This window comes from Myotis brandtii, unplaced genomic scaffold (genome assembly GCF_000412655.1).
Source record: "Myotis brandtii unplaced genomic scaffold, ASM41265v1 scaffold339, whole genome shotgun sequence".
Classification (NCBI taxonomy): Eukaryota; Metazoa; Chordata; class Mammalia; order Chiroptera; family Vespertilionidae; genus Myotis; species Myotis brandtii.
Genome location: NW_005363061.1, coordinates 958,500 through 976,025, shown reverse-complemented (window position 1 = coordinate 976,025; position 17,526 = coordinate 958,500). Strand labels below are relative to the sequence as shown.

The 17,526-nt window shown below is 53.4% G+C and overlaps 1 protein-coding gene across 1 annotated transcript in view; it reads right to left on the bottom strand.

Annotated features, from left to right (window-relative positions):
• MKL1 (megakaryoblastic leukemia (translocation) 1) overlaps positions 1–17,526 on the bottom strand; it is a 152,498-nt gene that overhangs the window by 6,011 nt on the left and 128,961 nt on the right. Inside the window, exons 5-12 of the mRNA XM_014543825.1 lie at positions 12,706–12,761; positions 10,289–10,364; positions 9,256–9,417; positions 5,535–5,710; positions 4,742–4,873; positions 2,067–2,320; positions 1,695–1,866; positions 4–654 (exon numbers count right to left, since the gene is read on the bottom strand). Of these exons, the coding sequence (XP_014399311.1) occupies positions 4–654; positions 1,695–1,866; positions 2,067–2,320; positions 4,742–4,873; positions 5,535–5,710; positions 9,256–9,417; positions 10,289–10,364; positions 12,706–12,761 (1,679 nt within the window). The remainder of the gene's footprint in view (positions 1–3; positions 655–1,694; positions 1,867–2,066; positions 2,321–4,741; positions 4,874–5,534; positions 5,711–9,255; positions 9,418–10,288; positions 10,365–12,705; positions 12,762–17,526) is intronic.

Sequence of the window (17,526 nt, the reverse complement as noted above, 5' to 3'; positions counted from 1 at the left end):
GGCGGGGGCTGGCGGGGGCTGCTGGGCCCGCTTCTCCTGCTCCAGCTGCAGCCTGAGCCACTCCACCAGCTGCTGCTTCTGCCGGAGCATGCGGGTCAGCTCCTCAATCTGCTTGTCCTTTTCCTGCAGCATCTGGTCCTTGTCACGCCCCTCCAGCTCTGCCCGCACCCCAGGGCTCACGCAGCAGGACCCGGCCCGGGGACCCTCCTCCTTTACAAGGATCTGCAGTGGCGAAGTCTGCAGGGTGAGCTGGGTCAGTGGTGATGTCACCATCTCGCCAAAGGTGTCCCCAGGTGTGGAGTTCTCATCTCCCGTGCTAAGCAGTGAACGCTCTGAGGGAGTGGGAGACACGGGGGGAGTGGAGCCCGTGCTGCCAAATTTCACCACTCCATTGCTGGTCACCGTAGCCACTACCACCTCGGCTGGGGCCAGGCCTGCTGCCACCAGAGCAGGCCCCGTGCTTAGCCGGGCCGCCGGGAAGGCTACCACCACCTCGCCAGCCTTGGGCAGGATAGAGGTGGCAGCAGGGACCTTGGGGGCTCCTGGGGCAGGGCTGACTTGTTCTTGGTAGGCACGCAGGCGCTCAATCAGGTCTGTCTTGGTGCCAGAGACGGGCAGTGACCGCAACTTCAGCTCCTGCTTCAGCTCTGCCACCTGCAAGGGGATGGAGAGTCAGGGCAGCAGGGGATGAAGGGAACTGGGTCCAGGAAAGAGGGCACCAGGGAAGGATGGGAGGGACACGCTTTCTGTCTGTTAGGCCTTGTCTATTCAGGCCTCATTGGTCAGTAACTATCTATCAACCGTCTGACCCTCCCATAGCCCTGAGGGTGAGACACATGCCCCCAGCCTCCTCCCTTTTTCCGTCCTCACCTCCCCAGGGGCCTGGTTAAAATGCTCCCTACCCCGCGTCTGGGCGGGATGTGCCCTCAGCTATCTCCAGCCCCAGCATCATGCTGGTGCTCAATACATATTTAATGAAGTGACTGGATTTTACAGATGAGAAAGCTGAGCTCACAAAAGAAAAGCGATTTCTTCGAGATCAGAGCTAACGAGCAGCAGTTAGGAGCTAAGGCAGGTCTGAGGGGCTCTGAGGCCTGTGCCCAAAGGCCCCCACGAGGCCTGCTCAGGAGGGGCCTGCTTGGTTCAGGGGGTGAACTCTCGGAGGAGAATTCGATCCACCATATATGCTGATCAGGCATAGAAAACAGGCCAGGCCCCAAACATGACCCGCCCCTCCAAGGTCCCAGGACACGAGGATGGGCCACTCCCTTCCTGGGTGGCTCGGCACTGGCCCAGCAGATAGGGGAGGGGTTAAATGCAGAGTGGAAAAGGTGGAGGTGCTGAAGTGGGCAGCCCCGAGTCTGAATCCGGGCTCTACCACCAGCCAGACCTCCATCCTGAGCCACCTCCGCTAGCTCATCCTCAGCGGGGAATACTCCCCGTTCCCCACACTGCACCGAAGAGGCCGAGGAAGAGGAGAGACACACAAGGGCTGAGTGAGCCCCAGGCCCTGGACAGGTGATGGCTGATGCCGTTCGTGGTCATGACCCGCGACAAGGCTGATGTCTCGACCAGAGCCAAGCAGGCCTTGAACAGATTCCAGGTGCCTCTACCAAGGCTGGAGCTCTGCTCTGGCTACCATGAGCATGGGCCCTGGGCTGGCTGCTTTCTCTAACTTTGGGGTGACCACCTACCTTCATGTCGTCCAGGTTGGCGGGCAGGGCTCCCAGCTTGCCAGTCAGAGAGGTGCTGTTTTGACGTGCCAGCCCACTGGGCCCAGGGGTGCCCGAGCTGGAACTGGTACTGGTAGTGGAAAGGCTGCGCATCGGGGGGGCCCCGCCGCTTCCCAGAGCCTCACCTGCCGGCCTGAGGAAAAGATGAGGCAGAAATGAGCACCCACCAAGGCCCTCCACCCCCAGGGCTGGGTGGAGATGGTGTGGGGCCATTCCTGCAGGATCCAGACCAAAGGATCCTCGAAGGCTGGGGCTCACCCACCCGAGACCGGGCATCTGCCTATCTTAGGGTGCCCATGGGTGGGATGGGCAGGAGTGGGAGGGGGCTCCTACTTTGGGGGGGCCGGCAAGATGGTCTGGTAGTTATAGTGCTGCTGCTGCTGCTGGTTGAGGATCTGCAGCTGGAGGAACAGCTGCTGCTGCTGCAGGATCTTGGCGTAGGAGGAGTCCATGGGGGGCGCCCCCTTGTCCTGCTTTTGGTCCGGGGGGATGTACTGGTGATACTTGAGCTTCTTCACCTTTGGCTTCAGCTCCTTGGCTTTCTTGCTGCGCTGCGACTTCTCGCTGGCAGACTTGGGTTGGCTTTGCTGAGGGCACAGGAGACAGGGGCCGTCAGGGGGCATCCTGGGCTTCCAGAGGGAGGCCCCCAAGTGGGAGGCTGGTGGCCGTCCTATTGTAATGGAGTGGCTTCTAAGGAGGCCTCCTACCCAGTCCCACTCTCTCCCTCCAAAATCAGTGCCCAGAGTGTCCCAAGGAGGGGCAAGGGCTGACAGAGGGAGCTGCTTCTAGGCTGGAGGGAAAATCACCCCCAGCAGAGGGAACATGACAAGAAAGCAGAACAGCTGTTTTTGGAGCGTGTGCCATCCACACCAGGTACTTCACAAAGACCAGGTCGTGCAGACCTGCAAGCATCCTGCCTGGGCAGGAACCAGCAAGTCCACATGAAGATGAGGAAACAGGCCTGTGGAGTCCCTTCCCGTGGTCGCAGTGATCTCGATCTCACCACGTGAGGCTGGGACTCCAAAAACTGTTCCTTCACCAAATGGGCCTCCAAGACCCCAGCAGGCACAGAGCCTCCCACGTGAGCGTCCATGAGGACCCAGCAGACCAGGAAGGGCCAGCAGGAAGGGTGGAGCTGGACAGGGGCGGAGCCAGCAGGGCCTGCAGGGAAGGCTGTGGCGGGCCTAGTCGCCTTTGAGCGGAGAATGCTAGACAGAAGGGTGGAGGCGGTGCGGGATCAGCAGGGGTCTCAACCAGGTGGCAGTGGAGCCAATAGGAAGGTTTGGGTAGACGGACTAGAGGAAGAGGGGAAAAAAGGAGCATGAGGCAGGTAAGCAGTTCAAGGGTTTATGGCTTTGAGCTTTGGCAACTGTGACAATGGTGGTCCCTTCATGGGAGTCAGGTAGAGGTTCTGGGTTTGCTATCGAGCAGTGGTTCTCAACCTTCCTAATGCCGCGACCCTTTAATACAGTTCCTCATGTGGTGACCCCCAATTTCATTGTTACAAATTGAACATAATTAAAGCATAGTGACTAATCACAAAAACAATATGTAATTATGTATGTGTTTTCCGATGGTCTTAGGCGACCCCTGTGAAAGGGTCGTTCGACCCCCAAAGGGGTCGCGACACACAGGTTGAGAACCGCTGCTATGGAGCATAGAAAGAGAATACGGCAAAGCTGGCAGAGCAACTGAGCGCGTGAAGATGGGCCCGGGGTGGGGGTGGGGGGACAAGAGCCGAAAGGGACTAAGGATGGAAGCTGGGAGCTGGGCCTGGGGCACCCCACTGAGAGGGAAGAGGAGGAAAAGCCAAGGGAAGAGCAGAAAACACAAGAGAGGAGAGAGGAGCACGACCCGTGGGGGCAGGGGCAGAGGCGGGCTGGGGGACTTAGGAAGCCTTGAGGAGGGCTCCCTGGCGAGGCTGGGGCTCTCCCCAGAGGAGAGGAAGTGTAGACAAACACATACACATTCTTTCAAATGTGTGGTGGTCAAAGGAAGGCACCGGTCATATGACGAGAAGCAAGTCTGAAGGAGGAATTTTGGGGGAAAACCTTTGACATCTGTGGTCAATCAGGAATAGACCACAGAGACAAGAGAAGTGCCTGTGATGAGGGAGCAGCCTGGAGCCAGCAAGCGCTCTGGAGCACCGTGACCAGGCCCAGGCGCTGGTGCTTCCTCTGGGACTAGGGGAGGCCTCACAGAGACCATGGAAACGGCTGGGGCACAGCCCAACAGGAGGGCACCAGGGAGCTCCACCGATGAACAGGCAGCAGGCACAGCAGGAGCTCAGCTACGGGGAGAGAACGCGCACCTGGTCAGCTCCCAGCTGTGAGTGACAGGAGCAGAGGACCAAGGATGACCAGAGACGCCCAGTTGGGCCAGGGCCTGTGTGCCAGGGGGGGCTAGAGAATGAGGCCAGACAGGGAAGGAGCGGGGCCGGGAAGGAAGGGCACCTGCCCAGCAGGAGCACAGCCTCTGGTCTCAGAGACTCTAAGGCGGAGGCTCTGAGGGAGGGAGGACTGGGCAGCGGCTCTTGGTGCTCAGCACAGTGTCCCCCACGCAAGGTCCCCAATAGGTGTCTTGTGGGGTTGACGGTAAACCCAACCACCCCTGCAGGTATTTCAGGTCAGGCCTTGACCGAGAATAGAAGCCTACGCCCGGCACTGCCAGAGGAGTGACCGAGGGTCCATCTGCACTTCTCAGTTGTGTCGCTTGCAGAACAGGGTTCCTCACCGCCCCTCGAGGCTGTCAGTGACCCAGAGGGGACGGGTGGGCATGTTTCCACGGGGAGGGCAGGACTACAGGCCTGAAAGCCCAGCCCAGAGCCTGGCACACTGTGCTCTGTAAACAGGGGCTGTAACCCTGACAGCCAGCATCCCCGCGAACAGGAAGCACTCCCACATTCCTCAGCGCTTTGCTGAGCCCTGACCCCCTGCAGCTGTCCCTACCCTGGGATGAAGTCTCAGCAGGGCTAGGAGGGGCACGGGGTACAAGCTGGAGAATTGTACCTTAATGAGTGTGGGGGTGGGCTTGGCGGTGGGGACCGTGGCTCCGTTGGTGAGGCTGGGAGGCAGAGGAGGCTGCTCTGCCAGGAAAAGCGTTTCTCTGGACTCTGGGCCCACTGGGAGTTGAGACACAACCTGAGAAAGAAGGGGAAGTGAGGACGCCGCCTTCAGGGAGGCCTCACAGAGACCATGGAAACGGCTGGGGCACAGCCCAACAGGAGGGCACCAGGGAGCTCTTGAGGGAAGGGAGGTGTCAGCAGTGGATGCCCTTCCTTCCCGGCCCCGCTCCTTCCCTGTCTGCCACTTTCGGGTAATTCACCTGGCCCACTGAAAGCCAAAGCCCGAGTAAGACCCCTCTTCCGGCCCCAGGGAAGGGGGAGAGGGGTGCTGCTCACCACCCAGAGGCTGTCCCAGCAAGGTGCCTGCTCCAGGGGCGGGGCCATCCCAGGTGGCAGTGTATCCCAGCCCTGCCCTGCCCTGCCTGGAGGTGGGTGGCAGCCACTTCCTTGAACACCATTACTGTCAGGGGGCAAAGAGAACTCGAAAAGGGAGAGACGGAGGGTGGTGAAAAGATCACAGAACTGAATGAGTGGACACGGGTGGGCCAGGGAGGCTAACAAATTGCATCCACTGCTGACACCTCCCTTCCCTCAAGCAGCCAGCCCTTGAGCTCCCAGGGCAACACCCCTCCCACTTCCCTGTGCCGCCTGGTCCAAGTGAGGGACCTCGAACTGGGCAGCTCAGCAGGTCTGGGGCCCTGAGGAGCAGGGGAAGCGTGTTGAGCAGGTCAGCTCACCTGAGTGGGGGATATAGAGGTGGCACTGGGCAGTGGCTCGCTGACTCGGGCTTCCAGGGGTGATGGCACTGAGCCCTGGGACTCCTGGCTGGCAGGCTGCTCAGGGGATAAGGCGTCGCTGCTGTCCTCATCGAAAGAAGAGCTGTCTGCCACTTTCGGGTAATTCACCTGGCCCACTGAAAGCCAAAGCCCGAGTAAGACCCCTCTTCCGGCCCCAGGGAAGGGGGAGAGGGGTGCTGCTCACCGCCCAGAGGCTGTCCCAGCAAGGTGCCCGCTCCTCAGCCCCCACACCCCTCAGCCTCCTCGCCTCCACGCCCCAGCGAGGCAGACAGGAGAAGGGAACCAGCGTGCAGGCTGGGAAGTCCTGCTGAGCCAGCAAAGTGCTTCCTGGGAAGGAAAGGCCTGTTCCGCCTCCTGCTTTTCACTCTACACTGCCGTCAGTCTTAATAGTCAAGTTCTCCCCCACCTGCCCCGCCCCTGCAACCTGCTGCCTCCTCTGCCTCAGATCCCCTGCTATTAAAGGCATTTTATTTCCATTCTATGGCTGCACAAAACTCTCCTCTCCTCCCCCGGAGGCTTGAGGGCCCTGCAGTGAGGGCTCTGAGTGTGCGAAGGGGCCTGAGGAGCGGTACCACCTCTGGAGTGCAGCTCCTCCCTGGGCTGCCTGCACAATGGAACGGGCCCACTGCGAGTATGTGGCCTCCCTTTAGTGACTCGCAGCATCCCAAGGCCAGCAGAAAACCCATCCTCTGGCGATTCCCACCCTCCCCACCCTGGGCCGGCGGCCGTGAGCGCAGGTGCTCCTGGGCTGGCTGAAGCCAGGCTGAGAGGGAGAAGTAGGAGGAGCAGGGTCCTGGCATGGAAATCCCAGGATACAGCCGGAAGGAAAGATAGTAAGTAACAGGGGCAAGTAGGATATTTCAAAAGACCCATGTCCCAGCCACGGCCTCAGCGCAGTTGGGGGAGAGGTTCTGCACCGACGGCTGTCCACACAGAGGAACCGAGGCGATGGCCACGCCGTGAAGGTGAGCTGTCGGCCACAGCTGGGGAGATCTGCTGTGGTGGGAAGACCACAGAAAAGGAACAAGAACAAGCCAGTAACTCTCCCCTCCAGGGCCATGACCTGGCTCTCTCTTCCCTGGGACTAAGAAGGAAGTCCCCTAGTTTGTTCCTCCACCAGCCAAATATGAGATGGAGCCAGAATGCCCAGGGCTGGGCTGGCTCACCCCTCCACCCCGTCTGTCCTGGCAGAGGCACACAGCACACGGAGGTCAGGTCGCTGGCCACCGTGGACTTCCTGCCAATCACACACCTACATTTTCTCCCATGATTTTACTCCCAGGGAAGGGCCTGCTCTGGGACAGCAGCCACATGATGGAACCAGGAAGAAGAGCTACAGCTGCACCCCTGGGCCCTCCAACCCAAGGAAGCTGCTGGCACTGAAGAAGCCCGAGGCCCGGTGCAGGCCAGGGTCCCAGCAGTCCGCTCCTCTCTGCTGTGCCAGCTGTCGGCTGCGTGCAGGGTGTGGAGGGACAGAAATGGGTCCAGGCCTCTGGGAGTTTATGGTGCCATCACCTTGGAGCACAGTATATGCTCCACTCAAGGGAAAGGACGCTGAGGGGACACTGAAGGGAGGCTCAGGGAACTCTGGAAGAGAGGGCCTTGGCATGGATCTCACACATCAACCGGGGGTGGCCTGGAGGAAAGGGTGAGTGTGAGCAAGCGACTGTGGGAGACAGAAAAGCCCCCTCTTGCAGGCTCCAGAACTGTCTCAGCTCCCTCTCCTCTCCTCTCCTCCCTCTTCTCCTCCTCACCCCACTCCTTCCTCAGCCACAGTCTGCTCCTTCTCCAGCCTAAACATCCTTCCTACCCACCACACCTCACTTTTCCTTCTCCCCTCACCTTGTGAACAAATGGACCACATTTGCTGTCACCATTTCCTTACCTCCTGCTCATTCCTCAACCAGCATGATCTGCCTTTTGCTGGCAAATGCTTCTCTCCCGTCACCAGTGATGACCTCATTGCCAAACTAAACTACTCCCAGGCCTTAAACGAGCCACACTCCACCAAGCCTCCAGGCACTGCTCCTACCGTCCCCTCCGCCTGGAATGTCCTCTGTCCTCCACTTGACAATGTGATTCAACCTTCGGGTTGACCCCAAATGGGCCATATCATTCCCCAGCCCTTGCCACCGTCCCCAGCCCTGAGAGAAGCCCATCTTGGCAGAGCTCCCTCTGTACCTGACACACAGTCCACCATGGACGGCACTGCTAACAGCAGCAGCTCTTCCATGAGCCTCCCCAGGACCAAGGATGTGCTGGGCTCCTTGTCCTACAACCCACGTGACTCAGCTATGTCACAGGGCACATGCCTTTCTGCTACACAATGCTGGCAACTGCTCGGAGCCAGACTCAGAGATTACTTGTTTATACATCAGTTTATACATCAGACCACATTCTTTGAGGGAAGCATCATCATTTGTTCATCTCTGCAGGCCTTCATAAGGGGCCTGGCACATTGCCAACTCTCGGCCAATATTTATCAGGTCTTGGCTGGCTGAAGAGTCCAGAACTGACCTTGGCTCAAACACTGGCCTGTAAACTAGGAGCTGTCGTGGAATCTGGTGAAGATCTGGGTAGGAAAACACTGAGATGAGGCAGATGGATGCCAGGGCAAAGCAGTGAATAAAAGGGCTCTTGGGGGCCCAAGGTGTGCCCACCTACAGCACAATGGCTCCTCCTACACTGTGGCTCCACCGTTTACAGTGCAGATAAAGCCCTAGAAACCACAGTCCCCTCTGACCCAGGCTCAGAGCACAACTCGCCATGCTTTGGGGTCCACTCCTGTGGTTCTCCTCTCATACCCTGCCCATGGCGGGAGCAGTTGAGCCTCCTTCCCCTGAAGGCACAGCTACCTCCCAAGGGCAGGAGCAGACAGCCTTGCCCAGGTTCAGGTTTTGGGTCCACTGTTGCAAAGAAGACATATCTGTACCAACAATGACCAAAATCTAAGGGAATCCTGTCTAACCACCTGACTGGGACACATGAAGCCCCGCCCACCTTCCAGCTCCACATCTCGCTCTGCCTCACTCCCATGCACACACTTTCCTTTTTACTCCCCTGCAGCCCAGCCCAGCCTCTGACACCACACCCCACTGGCAGGGTCGGGTTGGGAGGCCCTCTCTGTGTGCCCGCTCCAGCACAGAACTTCTTCTGCCTATTTTACCTGCCTGTGTCTGCTGCTAGACGTGAGTTCTGTAAGGCCAAGGGCCTTTGGGGCTGTGGTCCTAGCACCTAGCCACTGCTTAGATCAATCAGTATTTGAAAAGTGAAATACCTGTGGAAAGTGCCAGGCTCCAAAAAGAGATTTCACTGATAAAAACCCAGTAAGGTACAGATTTCTAATCTCTGGCATTTCCGCATATTTACACACATCGATCCTGACACTCACCTACCCTGTGAGAGAGGAATCAGCCCTGAGTTTACAGAGATGAAGGTGGACAGGCCTCTTTGTTATGTTATGCACCTATGTTGCCATGGCGCTGATCCCTGTGGCCCCTGGCACTGTCCCAAGCTAACACAACCTGTTCATCAGGCTCTCGCACTCTGTACCTCAGTTCCCCAAGTCAAAGCAAGAAGTTGAAGGGCAAGAAGTCCAGAGCCCGCCCCCACCCTCTGCATCTGGCCTGCAAGTGCACACAGGGTGTCTGGGCCTCCTCACCGATGAGGGCTTCTTTCAAGCTGGACTCCACAGGCAGGATGTTCTTCTCCACCAGCTCCATGGGGCCAGGCCTCTGCGCGATCTTCTCGTTGAGGTCATCAGCCAGCCTGGCTCTCTTCAGCTTCAGCTGCTTGGCCTGAAGGGAAGGCTCAGCCGAGGTCTCTGCCCGTGGGAGAGAATGGAGTGCAGGAGGATGTAGAAATGGATCTGGGTTTGCCCTGGCAACTCCAGAGCAGTCTCCTTCCCTCTGGGGAAGGAGCAGAGACCATCAGAATGCAAAGCGCATCCCAGGTGGAAAAGGGTGGCCCAGCTTAAAGTTTTACGAGGACAGAAGGGGCCCCTATTGTGGGCAGTGTGTGGCCACACACAACAATGGCCAACAGGCCAGAGGACTCCCTGAGGTGGAGCTACAGAGCTGAAAAGAGCACCAGACAGCAAAGTGACTTTCTCAAGCTTGCTGTGTTACAGGGCAATTCACCTCCCTGCTCTGGGCCTCAGAGTCTTCATCAGCAAAATGTGGGGTTCACCCTAGGAAAGTTCTCTTCCAACCCCAAAGGTAGTTCAAAACTAAAAAAATGGAGAGATTCACACTGCTTTCAGCAGCCACTGCCTTCACTAGAATGTGGGAAGAAGCGTGTGCTGGAGCCAGGTGGAGTGTGTCTGGGATGACCTTACTTGTACATCACAAGTGCTCAAGTAAATGCTGAGTGAATGAATGAATCAATGAATGAAAAAGAGAAAGCAAACGCATTTTAAAAACAGATCTTAGAGGAAAAAAATTTATATCAAGAGATGACCAGCCCCAGGGCCACCTTGTGGCCACAGGAGAAAGGATAAGCCAGCCCAACAGAACGTGTCCTGCTTCCAGGGGAATTCCCGGCAACCACAGCACTGCGTTTCAGCGTGCTAAGGCTCGGGCGTACCCACTGCCTACAGAAATGTGAGTGACAAGAGAGGGGAGAAGAAATGTGGGTGCTGAGGCGGTGAACACACAGTGAGAACAGGGTTTAGAAGCATTGCCATTTTAACACACCTTCCAAAATGTGCATCCTGACCAACTCTGATCTCTCCGGCCGGGAACGAATCTTCCGTTTCAGGTAGTCCTCTGTCTATAGGGAAAAAAAAACACCATCAAAAAGCTCTCAAATCCAGATCACAAGCTTATGGCATGGACAGGGCCAAAAAGCAGCGGTGGCTGTTGTTCACCTTTGCAGCCCCCACCATCTCAGTTTGGAGATTACAGGGTGCTGAGGCCCAGGGCAGCCAGGGGAGGACGTATCCACTTCCAAGTGCACCAGCCAAGAGCACCATCCGTCAAGAACATTGTCAGTCTGAGGTTGGACTACTGATATATATTTTTAAAACTCTATCACTTTTACTGTTATAAAATTAGTATTGTTTCATCAAAGAAAATGGAAAATTACCAAGCAAAATGACAATAAAACATTTTAACCATCCATTGTTAGTATTTTGGGATATTTATTTCTAATCATTCGTCCATGTGGGAGACAAGTTTGATTTTGCAGAGCTGTAATAATACTGAATATAATTTTATATCTTGTTTCAAAAAATTTACATGATCTTATAAGCATTTCCCCCTCATTCTGAATGACTACCAAATAGAATACTAATTTTGATACATGGTGTCAAAATTCTAGTTCCTTAAAGTCCAATGTAATCATTTCCGCATTTCTGAGACTCCAGGCAAGCTAAGCCATTTCTTCAACAGTCCCAAGCCACCCTACTGCCTGGCGCTCATGTTATAATGTGACCCCAGATCTGTCTGACTCCAGAACCTGGGCTCTTAACCTCTGCACCAGAAATTTTCAAACCATAGGTCAAGACCATTAGTGGTTCAAGATCAGCAGAGAATGGGATAAGATAAGGTACAGTAGGTTAGAGCAGAGGAGAGTAAAAACAGAAAAAGTATCAGAGCACACTGCACGTAGGAAAGTGTGTAAAGACCTGGTTCTGTCCTGCCTGGCCATATCAGGTGCCTGGGCTCTGACTGGGCAGCCTGTGCCAGCCTTGGGTTGGTGCTGAGCTCTCCGTGAGATGGTTTAAAGTGGCTGTGGGCGCTGGATCTATCACCCCATCTGCAGTGGGCAGAAAAACTGCTCTGGCTGCTGTAGAAGATGCTAGAACAGGTGTTGGACACTGCAGGTCTTCACAGCCATCAGAGCAGACATATTTTCTAAGCCACCTGAAGTTCTGAGCAGTGACCAAGGTCAAGGCAGAATACAGTACTGCTTAAGAAAATACCTGGAGTCCACAGACCAAGGTTTGAGTCCCAGCTTTGCTACTTGCTAGCTGGAAAAATTACTTAACCTCTCTTAGCTGCAACTATAAAATGAAAATGAAGATAATAACACCTAATTCATAAGAGCTGATGTGAGCATAAATAAGAAAATGATATAATTTTACATGAAAAGTACTCAATAAAATAACAGCTGCTCTAATTGGCTCATATTTACTCCCTCCCTGCCTGCTTGAGCTCATATTTACTCCCTCCCTGCCTCCAAGCCTTACAAATGGGTTGGGGGCACAGGCAATGCCCTTCCTGCCTGCCCCCCATATTCTCTAACTCTCCCAGCACTACAACAGTGCAGTTTGTTACTGCTTTGGTTCCCAGTACCCATGACCTCATTCTTCTCGTTCTCTCTAAGAATTAATCATGATTCTACTTAGAACATTTTAAAAAAATAATTTAAAAAGAGGAGGTAGTAAGGAAAGTCTTGGAGGTAAACATTTTCGTCCCTGAAAGAGCTATGGGTCTTGGGGTACCTCAGTCTGTGACCCTCCCTTTGGGAGGTTCTCTTCCCTTGTCTTTTGCGTGAAAGACCAAAGTGAAGGGGGTGCGAGGGGGAAGCGTGTTTTGGCGACTTCCCCATCTCCGCCCACACCGGGCAGCAGAATATCCCCCTGAGGCCCCTGAGGGAACTGAAAGCAAGGGGAATAGGCAGCAAGCCAGGTGCAACAGCACGAACCCGGGCTCAGAGGGGGCCTAGCTTCTGCCTCCACAGCCTCTAGTGGACACTGGCTGCTGAGGGCACATGAAGACCAGTGCATGCCCATCCTGGAGAGGTGTGGGCAGTGCAGCCACTGACATGGAGGGACCACTGATGCTGTTCATGTCCTAACGTCCACAAAAGGTAATGGTGGAGTTATACATGGGAAAGACTAGTGTCTCCAAAGCAACAGGAGAAAGGCTCGGTGAGCACTACATACTCTTAAAGGCAATAAAGGAGAAAACTCCTTCTGATCACGTTCTGCATCATCGCGCTGGGAGATGGCCGTGTGGAGATGAAGCAGAAAAGGTAGAGCTTGCTAATTAGAACTGTGAGGCGTGGGCTGGCCCTGGAGGCACGCTAGACTGGGAGGAACATGACCGGCAATGCAAGGGGCTCTGGGAATCTCTTCGGAGGCCCTCGAGAAGAATGCGTGCCTTACCCGGGCCCGCTCCAAGCTCCTTCTCTGTTCATGAAACGCAGCTGGACTTTTCAAAGCTGTTGGGAGAGGAATCAGAAAAGAATTACTTTATTAGTGAAGCATCATGTCTACTGCTACAACTTACCATGGAGAAGGCATCTTGAAGTCAAGTTAATTTTAGTAGTACTATTAATATCAGCTGAAACGATGAAGAAAATGGCACCCGAGTAAGTGTACACCTTTATGGTTCAGCTGCCCCATTAAAATAGTTTTGGTTACTTTTTTCCTAATAGGAGTAGTCACTGGCCTAAGCTTAAGCTCTATAAAGTGCATCCATCGAATATAACCAAAAAATATCCTGGACCCATTAGCTGCACAATCCTCATTGATCGGCCAACCTCCACAAACAGCTACTGGGCCTCACCTTACTCTCGGGGAGACGGGGACTCAGGAAGGATCAGAGCTGCATGCCGGGTCCACCTGACTTCTACCTCAGGAGGAACCACAAAGTGACCAAACTGAATGGGGCTGTTAAACAAAATGACATGTCTACTTGGGTGCCATTTCCTTCTTCATTTCAGCTGATATTAATAGTGCTGCTAAAATTAAACTTGAATTTCATCTCTAAGGACTAAAGGAACTTCACAGTGGTTGTAGGTTTGACCCTGGTGCACACACAACCAGCAGCTGACAAGAAGGGCTCTCTGCAGCCCCTGTCAAGGACTCCGCTCTATTCTGGGGCCGCCACCACCACCACCGGGACCACAGCTCTCGACTCAGCAAACAACACTGAGGGTGGGGAGACCCAATCAGGACCCTCTACAAATTCGGCACCATGAAGAGAATTCTGTGTCAAAAACTTGGCTATAGTGACAAATGATGAGTTGGGACACCCTGAGGGACAAGAGGGGGAAAGGCCTGATTCACTTCAAGTAGGGAACACTAGCAGTCAGGGAACATGTACAAGACAGCGGTCACTGCTGCTGCCCTGGAATTTCAGAACAGCTGCGGAACCGTGTGAGGAGATAACTGCTGCTAGGCTGCTGGCTGTGGTAGGAGTGCAGGGTAGGGAGACGCTAAAAGTAGCCAGAGCATAGATATGACCTATCCTGCCTGGGCCTTGGCACTTCCTCCCTCCATCCCAACCCTGGGCCTCAGCAACAGCAGTTCCAGAACAAAGCTCCAAATGTCCCAGTAGTACTTATTAAATAATAATAATAATTAAATCTTAGTGTTAAACACACACACACACACACACACACACACACACACACACACCTATTTCAAAAGACGAGTTGGGAGACCATCCCATCTTTTAACAGCAGGGGGAGCTATAGATTTAACAAATGATCTGGAAGGAAAATACAGCACAGGCTGAAGCCCCAACAAACCAGGCTACCCTGCTCTGCTCTGGGAGTTCTTGGGCATCTTAGTGGGTAAGCAGACAGCCCCTGTGCCTGCTTCTACTGCGTTAGGCTGACTCAACTGCAAAATCCATCTCCAAAAGCCCTGATATGCAGGAATCTGTACTAGGCATGATGGGCCCGCAGGGAACGAGCGCAGCCTTACATGGATAAGACAATAAGCACAAGGAATCTAAGAGAAAACTCACAGTGTCTGCCCCACCCTACCCCAGCTTTCTTTCTGCCTTGTTTGTCCCCACAGCACTCCTCAGGGCTGGCCCCCTCTACAGTAATGCTACCTTTCTCTTACTTGTTTATGGTCAGCCTCCTACCACAGAAGCTTCATTGGGGCATGGCAGGGGTTTTGTCCATGTCTTTCATTTCTGACAGTATCCTCAGTGCCTAGAGTACCCAGCACACAACTCATTCAATGAATTAATGAATATTCTGTAAGAAATGGATACCAAGTATACACGTGACAGGAAAACTGGAGGATTCTGTGGTGGAGCACTAAATTTTCATTGGGACAGCCAGAACTATGGCTGTCATCTGGGTTCAAAACCTCACAGAAGTCCTGTAGAAAAATCAAGGCATTTCTGTTCCTGTCCTGGGTTCTACCAATGACTACTGGTACGACTGTTTTTTGGGGTCTCATTTTCTTCTCTGCAGAGTGAGAATCTGTCTATGTCCCAGAACTCTTTCAAGAGTCAAACGAGAGTGAGAGTGCTCAGAAGCAAATGGTGCACTCTCCGATGCCTCAAAGGTGCTGCTGTCATCAAACGCAGTGCCTGGGTTGAATCACGGGTTCAATTCCCACACAAGCCAGCTATAGTTTCTGTACCACAGTCACACATTATGTGTCTAAAAACCCAGCTGACTTGCTGAATCAACAACCTATGTTGGCTATCCCCAGGGCTAAGGCACAAATCCAACGTCTGAAAAAACAACTCATGAAGCCCAGAACGTGATGGGAGGGAAGTGTATCATCTTCATGTACAAGGAAGATGCAGCACGATGGGATAACTGGCCGTCGTGTGTATGACCACATGTAATAGCAAGGAAGACACTGATATTTACTAAGCACCTACTTATGTGGCAGGCACTGTTCTAGATAATTCCTAAAGATGAGGCCTGTTCTAATACTCCAAAAGATCCCTGGTGGTAGGTAACATTCCATTTTACAGATAAGAATAGGAAAAGCTAGCAAATGGCAGAGTTAGGATGACAACCTTAGTTCTTTCCACTCCCCGGGGTTGGTTTCTTAACTTCTTCAAAACAGTAGAGAAGAATGACCCTATTACAAGCATGTCAAACTCAGAGCCCGCTGGCCGCATGCCTTGTTTATTTGGCCTGTATTAGCCTTTGAGTTTGACATGCTTGCCCTATTAGATGGGGAGGCAAGGAGGCTTCAATTACACAAACTTAGATGTAGGGCTGAGTGCAGGCAAGGTGGAAAGGTCAGTTCAACCACAGCACTGAGCACAAACCAGTGTAAGGAAGGCTCACAAGAAGGGTTCAAAGTGACCACAGGCACAGAAAGCCAAGGTTCAAAACCCAGGTCTTACTGTGGAACTTGAGGCGCAGCCTTCAGCACTGATAGCAGATGAGCTGGGAGGGGAATGAGAAGACCAGAGGAACTGAATTCATTAGTTGCTCAGGGCCTGGTTAAGAGAACCAGAAATGAGGACCAAGAAAATAATTCAAGACAATAATGACCAATCCCAAAAGACAGCTTCATTTTGTAACAATAACGCATTATAATCGCATCCTTTTAACAATCTGGTGGTAGGAACCAACGTTCCAGTTTTATATGCGATAAAACCAACACTGCAGAGAGCTGTGAGGTCATCCATCGAGTGGTGGGCCCAACCCAGGGCTAGTTCTGCCTTCCCTTTCTTTCTTCTCTAAAACTTGTGACAACTGTGCCAGTGTCTCTCAGTGCTTGAATAGCCCACTCACTTTGTGCAGCGCTTTCTGTATTTCTAACTGCTTTCTGATAGCAAGGCCAGCAATTCAATAAATAATTCCCGCACGTGATAGGAGCAATGACCCTTCTTCCTTCAGGACTCTGTCTGGACTCCTGTAAGGCACTTCTCAGGTTCAGTTGGGGACAGACTGCAGCTGGGGCAGCCAGTGACACACTGGGGTGCAGGGTTGAGAGGGCACCCCTATGCATGTCTAGACAGCTTTGTTAAAAGCCACAGCTGTGGAGGGTTGGAAGAGACGGAGGGGTGATAAAAAGGTAAGCAGGGGGAGCTTTCTTGACATAGGAACAAATGACAGTCACCTCCAGCTTCCATGCTAAGGGAATGAAACATGAGGAAGCCCAGCAGAGCAGAAAATAGGTCATAAACTTTAGGCTTTTGCTGGTTGTGGAAAAATCCAAAAGACTTAACGTTAACCCATAAATGTGTCTGACCAGGAGGGCTGCATTCATCTTGGACTCCCATCTCCCTCTGCCTTGCTGCCTTACTGGTTTTGTTAGAGGGGCCAGGATATTACTCAGAAATTTCATTTTCCCAGAAAGCCCTGGAAGGCAGTATCTGAAAGAGAAGTCCCCAAAGACCACTGCAAACCCCAGCGCTGTGCACACTGTGTGCAGGAAGATACATTTTGCTGCTGGAGGGCAGTTCTTGATGCTTCACCCCCACTCTCTGGGAGCTGCTCTGCTGGGACACTTGCAGGGTTTTGTGTGAACAAAGGGAAGTGAGCAGCACATCCTGAAAGCGAACAAATCAAGCTCCCACAGAAGTCAAATGCACAGAAGTGGCTAAGAGGTGTGGCATTCTTATTCACAGTTTCAGTTCTAGATGTAGGTCCCGCCCCTGGCAGGCTAAAACCACCAATTAATATTCTGTTCCCTCCCTCCAGCATCCATTTTCTTTCTCCCCTTACACATTTGCTACATTACTTAAATGAGGTCATTGTGAACTAAAAAGAGAGAAATGGTTTCAACTTTCTTTTTGAAAATACACAGTCAGCCCTAGCTGGTTTGGCACTGTGGATAGAGAGTCGGCCTGCAGACTGAAGGGTCCCAGGTTCGATTCCGGCCAAGGACACATGCCTGGGTTGCAGGCTCGATCTCCCCCAGTAGGGGGCATGAAGAGGCAGCCGATCAATGATTCTCTATCATTGATGTTTCTATTTCTCTATCCCTCTCCCTTCCTCTCTGAAATCAATAAAAATAAATAAATAATAAAAATACACAATCATCCCTTATCATCTGTGAAAGACTGTTTCCAGGATTCCCCATAGATACCAAACTACCTTTATATAAAACTAGTAGCCCGGTGCACAAAATTCATGCACATTAAAAGGGAATTAATTGCCCTAACTGGTTTGGCTCAGTGGATAGAGCATCGGCCTGCAGACTCAAGGGTCCCGGGTTCGATTCCGGTCAAGGGCATGTACCTTGGTTGCGGGCACATCCCCAGTGGGG